The sequence below is a fragment of the Prorops nasuta genome, unplaced genomic scaffold (assembly GCF_024137725.1).
Source record: "Prorops nasuta isolate Cenicafe-Biocafe unplaced genomic scaffold, Cenicafe_Pnas_1.2 PNAS00018, whole genome shotgun sequence".
NCBI lineage: Eukaryota > Metazoa > Arthropoda > Insecta > Hymenoptera > Bethylidae > Prorops > Prorops nasuta.
The window spans coordinates 2,993,853-3,006,548 of NW_027116815.1; the positions used below are offsets into that span (position 1 = coordinate 2,993,853).

The window sequence follows — 12,696 nt, forward strand, 5'->3', positions numbered from 1 at the left end:
CATTTACCTTCTTCCCTGCATCTATATAGCCGACCTACTTTAAGCTTTTGTCTTTTTTCCAGCGCAGCAACATCTCTTTTGTCCATTTTTTAAAAATTTCATATTTATTAATTCCCATTCCTCCCTCGTGTGCAATCGAAATTCGATTATGTTTCATTTTTCACGCGTGAAAACGAAAATGCTTTTCCGGAGAATTGGCTATTTTTCAACGGTGAATTTGACGAATCGGTGAAAAGGGTGGTTTGGTCTTTCGACGAGTTCGAAGAGATTTAAAGCTCTCCGACCGAGAAAGATTTTTAACGTAGCGGTAAGCTCGCATTATAATTCTTTACCCTTTCAGTGTCAGTTCCGTGTCATTCCACTCGGTGTTTCTACAGACCATTGCTCTGCGAACTGGATGGCTGGACGACTACTGGACCAAATGCTCCTGGGAATCGTCGTGTACCGGGCTTCGACGATGGATTTTGATTGAATTTACTATTGAATGCCTTTTGATCAAACTTGTCAAGCGCAGTGAGATTTTCCTGAATGGGTCAGAGCTATACGTGCGTGAAATGCAAAAGAGTCCATGAACGAGCGAAACGAGACAAAAGCAATTGCCGCTCGCTTTTTCATATCGTTGCATCGAGGTTTTTCCTCGTCTTTTCATAATCTCCTGTTATAAGACATTGAGAGGGAGATATATATATATATATATATATATATATTATAATAACAATGAAGAAAATTAATGATATCATGTTTATATATATATATACAGAGAGAGAGAGAGAGAGAGAGAGAGAGAGAGAGAGAAATATCTCAAGAAAGAGAATTAAGTTTGTGGAGCTCAACGTGACACCGTGGTTTTCCATGGGTTTATCTACACGCTTGTTATATTAATGAGAATACCACGACTTAGCTGCGTAACCTATATGTGCATTACGATAAGCTACCGTTCAACCTACTGTCTCCCAAGCTTTTGATGGATTACACGAAAATCGATGAGAGACTAGCCTTAATTAATTCGATCGACCATTTCCATCATTTCGGTCGTACTCTTCTCTCTCTCTCTCGTATCGATCCGCTTGCAGAAATTGCCGAGTCTCTCTTATTTCCGCGAATTCTCCTCTTTTGACTTTCTTTGACAGACGCAGAATTTGTCGACGAGCGAGGATCGATTTTATTTTCAACGTTTTGCCCTTGTTTGCCCGTTCGTGATCACACGCACGTCTTATTTAAAATTTATACCGTGAAAGAGTCTTTTCGTGTCAGAAGCTTTCATTCCTATCATCATCGAGCATTTTGCAAACGTCCATCTCCTTTATCGAAATACGATATCCTTGGTTTGAAAATTTTAGCACGTAAAATCGTTTAGTTTTTTTTATTAATCGGAAACGTGTCAGAAAGTATTAATAAACATCGCTCCATGAGAGTAAAGCGGAAATAATGGAGCGATGGTAAATATTGATAATGTAATGCCAACATACAGCTTAAGACGCAGTGCTGCTACTGTGTCGCAAAGAGCGTAAGCTTAAATATGAATAGAATAAGCCAGTTGAATTTTGGTAAATCCTGAAGGATGATTTTTCTCTGCATTTCCGGTGGCCTCTGAATTTTGCTGCACACGCAGCGAAAAATACGCGAGAGCAACTGAAAATTCTCAGAGTAGTACTACGTTTAACAATGGCAATATGCATGCATATGTCTCGCGAGGCACATGCGTAACTCTGGTATAAGGGAGGGGGGTGGCAGCATTACCGAAAGAAAATCCAAATAATAAATTGCCGTACAGCCTCGGGACTATTAATTTCGAGAAATTAGCTGAAGCTTTTAAACGACAATTGAGCAGAACGAAACGAAAGAATTTAGTTTGTGTTTGTTTCTTTTATCAATACTTTCTTCCACGTCTCTTATCGCTACGAGACAGCTTCCGGGAGACACATGCGATACGAAGAACGCGAAGTTTGTAAATTTGTTCAATTTGGTAAAAATCAGTATAATGCAAATATAAGGTAGTTTCGTAGGAAACTCGTGAAATGAAAAAGTAAAAGTAAAGAGAAAAATGACTAAGATTGATGATATTCTGGAAGGTAATTAATTGAAGAAAAGAGCAGGAAAATGAGTTTACGAGTTAATCAGCGAAGCTGGTATAAGCCGAGCTTGGTAATATTTTCAGAGAGCATCAATGAATTGCTAATACGGGAGATGTCGTGTATTGTCACGAACGGCATAATGGAGGCTTTCGTTGGAAAGTATCGGAGCTTCCGGATGAGCCGTAGACAATTCCACAGATGCACCGGCGTAATTAACGCTGGCACGGTTGAACGTCCTCGCCCCTTTCACCTACCACGGCTACCCTTTACGTTTAAACACATGATCGGATTATGAGAATCAGATTAGAATGCGTAAGAGGATATTCTACTGTACTCCACGATGCACCCTTGAGCTTTAGGGTCGATACGCGAGTAAACCATGATCAAAACTCAACAAAGACCTGGGATTTCTCAATTCCTTATTATCGAACTTCCTTTTCATCTCGATCGTTACGACGCACGGTCTCTCGTCAAAATCTTATCAAAATCCCTCTAAATTAATCGAGAATCCACAAATTGCCATAAAAGTCTTGTATATTTATGTCCAGTCTCTTTTTTCCTTGCCCGATTCTCAAACTTAACCCTGTATATCTCTCGTGCCATATTTTTTATCATAAATAATCATATATAGAGGCAATATTAATTCGCAAAGTAAATTCCGAAATTTATGGGTTAAGTTTGGATCGGTAAGTTTTAGTTTATTAGGTCATAGTACAGCCATTCCGTTCTTTATCGTTAAGGCTTCTTCCTCTTCTTTCGCAGGAGCACCGAAGGACAGGGTATCATTCTCGTGGGCTTTTTCGCAAAATTAATCAAGCCACTCGAACGAACGAGTAGAATTTTTGAACGACGTCATTAGAGTCACGAGTGTGTATACATGCATATATCTGCGAGGGCATGAAAGTGTTGGAACAGCCGCGCGTTACCGCAATATGCATGACGTGCACTCTATAAAATGGTCACGCCATTAAGCGGTGTTTACAATAAATATCAGCGCGTGCGGCAGCATTTGCCCCCATAACGAAACGCATTTACGAGCTCGCTGTTTGAATTAATAATTATAAGGGCGAGGGGGCTCACTTAAATATCAGGCAGAGACTTGTCGTTCGTTAAAGCAGATTTAAACCATTAAATAAACTCGATTCTCCCGCTCGACCTCCCTCGCTGCTCCTATATAGCCATTAATTTTTCCATCAGCTGTCGGAAAAACAAGAGGCTAAGAAGAGGAGGAAGAAGAAGTTATAGACTGAAGAGAGCGTTGCGTGGCGGGATCAATTAGGGCTAAGTCATATTGCTCTTTACGAATTAATCAACGAAAGCACGCGTGATAAATAAAAGTCAACGCGTGGGAATGAAAAATACAAATTTGCGGAGCGACGAAACCCATATATGAATAAATAAAAAAATATATTTCCAATAGTCTCCCTCTCAGAGATTGTTTTCTAGCCTATGTGTACACTGCGTGTGTGCTATATATATATATATATATATATATATCGGTGAAATTTTCAAGCTGATAATTGACGAATTAAGCGTCGACCAATAATGTCGATTTAACGTAGCTATCGTGTGTCATTTTCCGCACGATGTTACCTAATACAGTGCAATTTGCGTGGTCTACGTTGACTAGAGCCGGCGGGTATTACCTGTTGACACGCGCCCCTTATTACGACCCCCTAGATCGACTCCTGGCCTCATTCCCCCGACTCTGATTTCCCGAATATGTGTACGTGCTTGATAAGCACACGCACACGGGCACCGATATGCACGCGTACATGCAGACCGGCGGCAGAGAGAAAGCGGCGCTTTTGCAGCATAACGCCGGGGGCCTATCGCTCCCTCCTAGCTCGCTGATTTTCTTGCTACGATCGATGTGCGAGATAAGCCCTGATGCACGTTATATTTGTTGCTAGATTTTAAAGTGGGAGCCCTGTAACCCCCGTATCCTCCCACCATTTTGCGCAGCCAACCTCTAGCGGAAAATTTCAGAAGTTATTTCGTCCAAAGATATAATCCGTTGCAGCATTTGGCCCCGTAAATACGGATAAAATTAAATCTATAAATTTGTCAACGTTTATCTTTACGGTACTGTGATAGCGAAAATGGTTTTATTAGGGATACAGCTCGGGATAAGATTACTGTGCGGAGAGAGGAAAGTCGGAGAGCTTCCAGTGACGCGTATAGCGCGCTAGAGGGCAGCAGGTGCGTGGTCGAGCCAGCTAGATTGGAGAATAAATCCATGAGGGTGTAGCGCGCTCGCGATGTTTGAGAAAACCACTGCAATTAAATAGCGTTGCTCGGGACAGACCATTATCTCTCGCTACTTCGTCAGCAAGCAGCGGGCAACGGACAGGTCGGCTGGTTCCTGGTTGGTTGCGTTGGCGCTGCACGTGGCCTGGGGAGCCGGTCGGCAGCTTCGGTAGCTATCATGTGGCCAGCGCCGCGCGTTACCTCTAGCACACGACTCCATTATCTCTCGGCACCGTTCTCGCGCTCCAGTCGAGTAATTCCGGAAGGGATGACATACCAGGCCAAGTGGCTCACGTGACAGAATTCATCAGGAGTATTAGCACCATAGCCTACAAGGATATGAGCAGTTACGATTGTCGCTAAAGCAAACATCATTCCAGTTTCTCGCTGTCTGCTTAAGAGCGACCTAATATGGAATCCCTCTTGACTCAGACGCCGCATCGTCAACCCTGACCGCTTTCGGATGACTCGCGTCATCCCGAGCGTTCCACCCTTCCACCGATGATTATTAATCCATCCGACGAATTTGCAACCACCCGACCAATCCCTCGAATCCCATTAAGCAAAACTCTCGATCATTCCACGAGTAGTTCCTAGCTCCGACGGACGTCGTTGCGACGCTGCGTCTCCAAGTTTGCGTTTCGATTCAATTATAACGTTTACAGGAAATACAATCAATTTGATTAATCCGGTTCTGGTCAGCAAAGGACCCAGCTGTTTGCTAAATTTCCTCTCTCGCAAGCCATACCATACTTTCCTTCGTAATTAAATTCGTCCAGTTGCCTGGCCTTGGAGCTACATTTCTCATCCGATTTAGTCCCTCGTTGTGTATACGCTTCCATTCATTCTCATAACCGGAGACGCCACCATCCTTCGTCATAAGCCGAACACGACCTAACAAATATCGTACCATCGCGAAATTTCATCCCCCCCTCGTATAGCGTCGCATCGGGATATTAGGTACGGCTGCTGAATGTTGATCTTATAGCCGGGTGAGTGGGGGATTGAATCGGAGTATATGAAAAGCTTTGGGTCTCGCGTAAATCGCGACGTGCCAAGCTGCGGATATTTTGGGGGATATGTGCTCTCTCGTGTTAGTCGGCCATTATCAGATTGTTAGGCGAGGCGCTGTTGGTAGCGTGTTTGACGGTCCTCGAGAGCGCCGAGTGTGCGTATTAGGGAGACACATGTCCACGCTTTTGGCCGACTCAACAATACCCTATACTTGTACGATCACACTTATAAACTCGGTATTCCTACAAGCGTACAATTCGCACACTCGTGTAGCACACCAGCCGTGCAAACACTCGTACGATTACACGGTTTGCACAGTAGGGACGTACACGATCACGCTTATTCCGTATATACCGAAACGTACAGTGTGTGTGTGTGTGTGTGTGTGTGAGAGAGAGAGAGAGAGAGAGAGAGAGAGATCTCACTTACGCCGAGCTTCTATGCTTGCACACGAGATTCTCTATTGACGCGCGCAACAACACTTGGCAGGTGTGCGTGCGTAGTCGAGGGTGGTTCGCGTGTGGCATGTGAATTTACCGTCATGCGTGCGTAGCTTGACATGTCTGTCGACGCTTGTACAGTGAGCTGCGGTTTAAATGGAGCCACGGTGGTCTAAGATTCAAATGTACATTACACTCTCCCCCCCCCCCCCCCTCCCCCTATCGTTTCTTTAATACCGATCGTTTTTATCTCGCCGAATAAATTTACATCGTCCACATTTCCAACGGACCTTATATACTCGTATATGCATTATTCATTGTTTACCCTGGCCGAACTATTCTATTTGCTTTATTCATTAGCTCGCTATTTTAATGCACACGGAGATTATAATCTCGTAAAATTATTTAACGATTTGTCCGAACGATATTTAACGAGTTATAAGAGATATATACGATAGGAAGAAATTGAAGATTCGAGCTTACCTGTAGATGGGAGTTATGTCGTTCTTGTACCAAATGACCAGGATGGCTGAGTCGTTGGGTTGCGGAGGTCTCATGTCGCAGGGTAGCTCGGCTGTGCCTTGGAGTACCGCTCGTGCAGGTAGAGGTGGACCTAGAACACGAAAAACTGATCGGATAGTCGCCACCTGTATCTCGCAGGATTCTTCGGAACGAGAATTTGGCTACCATGCTACATGCTACTGCAACTATAGCAGATGTGCAGTGATAGGGGAACAATTAGTATGTTGTATATAGTTGAAGGAGGATTACGTAAATTGTCGAGAATGGTCAATTTGCTATATATAGGCTAAATTAACCCGAGCCTGCACCGTACCAAAATTACCAGTGTACATATTATGCCAGCTCTATCCAGGCTAATGTCTAATTAATATTGAAACACAATTGCAGTCTGCTGGAGATTTTATCGCCCGTGGATGTTGTCTATCCGTAGCGAGATCGAACGTACGATACTCGCTGGAAAAATCTCGAGAAGAAGCATCGGGATGGTCCCTGCGCGTCGATGAAGCGCAGGCTACATTATTGGGAGGTAGGTCGACGATTTCGCGCTCTAGAAAACATTCTACTCGGCTAGAATAGAGCGCGCCATCTTCGACATCGGTATCAGCGTCGTTTCTCTTCGGCTAGAGGACCGAGCATATTTTCGGAAACGTTCCCGGAAGCGGAAACGAATAGGAGCTTATAGGAGCCAGCTGTCCGAGCGTGTTAAAATCGGACTCGGTGAATGGGTGTCTTTCCAGTCCGGCGGTCTTTCAGGAAAAGTCCAACCTTTCCACACCACTGGAACATTGGAAACGCGTCAGCCTCGGCCATGATGACCGGTACACTCGTTAAACACACGATTCCGTCGACGAAAAATCTTCGCCTCTCATCAGACGAGTGTCACCCTCCCATTTTCAAAGGATACAGAGACCAATCGAATTCTCTGGTAAATCATAAGCGTTTATTTGCTTTTCTTCAATAATTTTTTTTTCTATTTCATATATCCGTGTACAGAGAGGAAAGGTTTGGCGAAAATTCTGATGAAAAATGAATTCCCCTGTGTGTGTGTGTGTGTGTGGGAAGGGGGTCGAGGGCTGGGTTCTAATATATACGTATACATGTAGAGGACCGAGAGGAAGTTGATAGTTAAAAATTGATTGTAGTTAATGAAAAAGGGGTTCGGGTGTTTTAGCTGTTTTGCTTGATGCACGTTGGGTCCTGGAGCTGGCGTTAATGGCGTTAGTTTGGATACACGAATGCTCTTACCGAGCTAGCTAGGCGGACTAGGTAGGTAGCTACTAGCTACCTATCTTGCTGCGACCTAGTCTCGCGTGAGCGTTGCTATAAGCGTATAAAACAACGGTCTTCACGGCGTCTGCTAAATTTCCCTTGGGCTGCCTCCGGTGCATTATGAAAGCTGAAGGGTGGCAAACTCCGTTCTCTGTTGGCGCTTCGCGTGATCCTTGCGCCCTCTCCGCCTCGGGTTAGCACGACACGATAAATGTTGAAAAGCATTTTTACAACCGGCTATCTCGCGGAGGCAAATGCTCTCTCTTTTCTCGTTAGATCTCTCTTACGGGCCTGGAAAAAATTTACCAACCTCGCTCGACCCTTTATCATGCGTCTCGTCATCCCCTGGTTTCATTATGATTTCAAGTCACGTGACCCGTGAGAAGCCAATGCTACCCAATTATGCGGCGCAATAATCAGTTGCTGGACCTACCGCAGCTATGGTCGTAACGGAAAATGTCTATATATACACACATCTATATATATATATTTGTGGTTGTAACGTTTGACGTGTAAAATGATAACGAACGGTGCACTCTTTATTGAAACTTCTATACTGATAACGTTCGAGGTCGGATCGTACATTTAAAATCTTTTTAGAAGCCTAAATGAATTGTTTAATGTTTAATTCTCCATGCATGGTAAAAGGATCGCTGAGGGAGTAACCTCGCTTTGTGGAATAATTGCAGGGACTTCCTGGACGAATGTACCTGGCATTCAATTGCTGGTATCTGGCCAGCATTGTGTCCCCTTGCTTCGCTACGGTGGAAAAGTAGGGGAGGGGAGAGGAGGGGGGGTGGGGGTGGAAGAGGATGGGCTAAGTAAAGTTGTGCGGCTTCTCGACACTGTCTGACCCGTGGATTATCGGCTTACCCAGCTACACGGTCGGCTTATTTCCGCGCGTGGATGGGCTTGACCAGTAGTGAGGGTAGCCGTAACACTGATTTCCGGTTTTCTGTCCCTTTCGACATTCCGCTCAGCCGGCTTCTTATCGAACTTCTACTATAACTTATGGCCGATCTTTTATTTCAACCCATAGCTCGACAAACTCGATTCTGATCGATTCATCAGCTGCTACCAAAACACCTATCAGTCACAAACGCTTCCCAACGTTTTATGACAACACGGCAGGGGGAAAAAAATCATTTGGTTCGGCTAAATAAATCTTTATTTGAATAGCGTAGGTCAAATATGTACTTGGTTTCGATAAATAAACGACTCGATTAAATAGGAGTTATTTCAATCAAATCAATTTTATTCAGGTTAATTAATTTCCATTTATAATATTAAGCGAATTTTTTATTGATACCTTTCGACAGAATCAAGCTTTATTTCAATCCAATGAAGTTTTATTCTCAATGTACATACTGTACTAGAATCTTGCAATTAGTTTTAGGCTTATTTCCTCGAGATGATAGGATTCGCCAGTAGTGACGAGGGTAGTCGTAATCCTGATTTCCTGTTTTCTGTCCCTCTCGACGTTACGCTCAGACTCTTTATCGAGTGTATAAACTATAATTTATAGTCAACCCTTTATTTCAACTTGTATAATAATTCGTTAAATTTGATATTATCAACAACAGGATAATTCTGCAGAATCCTTCAACGAGCAGATATTTTAAAAGAATTCTTTAAAGGTTTGTCTCCAATAATTGAGACTAAGTTTCAATGCTATTATCTGAGTGTTTGCCTTTATACAAGCATTATTCGAAGATTTAGCACGACCACTTATTCTTTGTTTGGCTCGGCTGTTTCGATCCGTTCGTTTCAAGTGTAATAAACGGCTCCCTGCATTCGGCTTCTCTCCCTCTCACTCCCGTCCACTTTCCTGCTCCATCTGAAGAACGAGTGTGGCCTTAAGCAAGAAATAAGCGCAACCACCGCGATACGTCTGACAGGATCGATGCTTTGAATCTCCGATTCCTGTCTGGTATACGATAGTTCAGAACTCTGGCTTTGAGGTATACGAGCATACACGAATACGTGTACATACACATATATGTGTATATCTATATATATTATACGTACAGTGTATGAATTTACGAGTAACGCTTGCGGATGCGTTTCTGAATATCGTGGAAATCACAGTTTAGGATTGAGATAGGACAGCGGTAGAGAGGTCGGCTGTTTCTGGTTGGCTGTTGCGTGGCTGGTTGCATCTGTTCCCGATTCCCGGTTCCCGAGGCCACTCGAGAGTTTTGTATGTGCGGAGCACACGCAACGATGAGCATTCTCGACTCGCTAACTCAAAGCGCCCGGCACGGCGTCCTCTCCAAGTCCTTCAAGCGCATCAAACTTCAATATCGCGAAACGTTATTCTCATTTTACCTTGGCTTCTGCGCTAACTCATCTCCCCCCCCCCCCTCTCCCCACAGCTTTCTCCCGTTATTACTATTATCGCTCCATTATTTTTGGAACAATAGCCAAAACATTTCTGGTACCCCCCCCCCCTCCCCCTCCATCTTCCTCCGATACTCTCGACCAGCCTCATTTTGCAAAACTACCGAAATGCACCAATTACATCAATCTCCACATTTGCGAAAGTCAAGTTTCACGAAGAACATGACGACGGCATAATTAATAAAACCACTGCTAACTAATTTGCGCCGTCTAATTCAATGATTAAACGGGATTTAAATTTTAGCTGATTATTGTAGTCAAATAATTGATGAAATAACTCGTTGTAATCAAACTTGCAGTAGAGAGTATTATTATCAATTAGTCTGATTGTTAAATAATAGCTAATTGCATGTATATATAAGTATGTATATGTGTGTGTATAGGTATACTATATGTACTACAATCAACACAAATATTTAATCACGACAATGTAGAAATGCACAGCAAGATGGCGATCTCGTATTATTATTTATCGCCATCAACCGACACTGTATATTCGACAAATATAATCACGCTATGTGTCGCACATGGAAATAGTTTGATAAAAACTATGCCAGAATAATCGAGAGACGGAATCATTCGAGTTGGAACATCGGTACTTTGCAATAAAACATTTGTGCAAATTAAAATAGACTATTGAAATTGTGGGCCAAAGGCCAGTCTCTTTAATTAGTAAATTAACAAAATTGAAACGCTTCAAACCTTTCGAGCATGGGAAAACTTTATGTGCATAATAGAATTAATATTACACTTTACTGGGTACCGATCTAGAGGCGAACAATTATGCGTGAAACAATACGTAATTTACCGGTTGCCAATCAAACAGGAGCTTTTTGTTTGTAGCCTCATTGCGATCACTGCTTTGTAAGTAAGGTGAATGGCCTTTGAAAATCATTTCCAACGAGCACGAATGATATCTAATAATGCTATATATTCCGGCAAATTACTCCGAGTAATTATTGTAAAATGCGGGGATTATTATTTCAAGTAAACTTTTCAAGGAACTTTCATATATACGTACCGGAGCAAGAGCGTGAAGCGATATTTTCCTAATAAGTTGGCAAACTCATCGATCACACGATGAAATAGCTCTGCGACACTATACAGAGAGAGAGAGAGAGAGAGAGTACGGACAATAGGAGATTTCCCTTTGTTGCTGGTCAAGCTTGGCAGCTCATCTGACTTCGTTCCCTTAGACTCGTAACGATTGACAAAAAATCACAATACGAGCTTACCTATATATATATATATATATATATATATATATACGTACATATACGACGGATGATGCTATTTGCGAAGAAAAGGGAAGGGGGTGGGGGTAGGGAGAAATTGGTAACTGAAGAATCAGGTAGAGGTAATTTCCAATGGCAAAGGAGGAATAAATTCGTCTCGGCAGATAATGTTAGGAGCGAATGCGTTAAAGCGGATACGTGCCTGAAATGAATGGTTTCGCGGTGGTGTGTGCCGGTGTGTTCATCACTCAGAAACGGCACTGAAAATTGGCAGACGGCTTTTCCGTTTTGTGGTGGCTCCGAGGCTCCGATGGCATTGCTGGATGGCCCCGGCAAAGACATTTGTATGCAGGGAACATACGACTCGCGTCCCCCTCCACCCCCCTCCCCCACCTTCCGTACCTGCCCTACTGCTGCCACCCCTTGACGAAATCGTTCTGTGCTTACAGCCAACCGCCCCTTTGTCTTTCTCAACTTTCTAATATCCCTCCATATACATACTTTCCTCCACAACCTTTCTTCCCCCTTTTCTTCAGCCCGAATATTTCACATGGCTTCTCTCTAAGTGCTTTTTTTGGTCAGTAAACTGGAACATTTATGAAGCATCGATATTGTTAGCGATAAAATTTTTGCATAGTTCTTTTGCACACACCGGGCTACCGAGCTCCGAGCTATCTTCCACAAACTTATGGCAGTTGCAATATTAGATAAAATCGATAGTTGGAAAGTTAGTCGCCATCACTGCGAACGACAGGGTCGATAAACGCTGGAAATCAAGCTAGGCAAAATGATACGCTACCTTCGTAAAACTCGAGAATAGAAAAAATGTTTTGAATTTGTTGTTGGTCGTGTTTGCCCTGAATGATTTTATCACGGTGGTGTATCGAAGTGTATCAACAGCCTCTCCATGCTAAATATATGATGCTGAAACTCGTTTGTTGCAATTTTACTTGAATTTACCGTCGAGGGCAAGGTTTATGGTTCATTTGAATTGTCAAGAGTATGACAGTAAAATCTCGAAAATGCTTAATAAATCGCGCAATGGAGAAAATTCGATTTCGATAATTCAGTCAAAGTCAATCTGGATTTTTTCCCATGGAGAGGGGATTTCCTCTGTTCGACATGCTAATACACCGAGTGAGTGAGTGAAAACCACTGGGCAAAAGTAATTAATTTCCCGAGGATTGGAGAGGGTTTTCTTCTGATAATGTGCCACGTAACTGAGGAGAATTATCGGTCGGCAATCCTTACTTCGACAAGTTTGCGAACGAGGAACTTCCCGATCGCTGATACACCAGGAAGATGGCGATCAATAGTAGATGGGACTTGCTCCATTGAAGCTGCCACGCTTCCCGAACGATTTCGTCATACACTGATTCATTATACCCTTTCTTATCCCATCCTGACAAATATGCAAATTTTCTTTTTGTTCCCCTCTCACATAATTCACGCTAATTCTCCCACTGTCTCCAAGCTCCAACTTTCCAGATT

General features: G+C 43.1%; 1 protein-coding gene across 3 annotated transcripts in view; it reads right to left on the bottom strand.

Moving 5' to 3' along the window:
- The window catches only part of LOC136780010 (nephrin-like), a 145,629-nt gene that overhangs the window by 21,165 nt on the left and 111,768 nt on the right, over nucleotides 1–12,696 (bottom strand). For 2 of the 3 annotated variants that reach the window (XM_066738025.1, XM_066738024.1), the window contains one exon: nucleotides 6,263–6,392. In XM_066738025.1, coding sequence (XP_066594122.1) covers nucleotides 6,263–6,392 — 130 coding nt within the window. Of the gene's footprint in view, nucleotides 1–6,262; nucleotides 6,393–6,466; nucleotides 6,507–12,696 lie in introns of those variants that run through there. The other variant, XM_066738026.1, reaches the window with a different exon arrangement.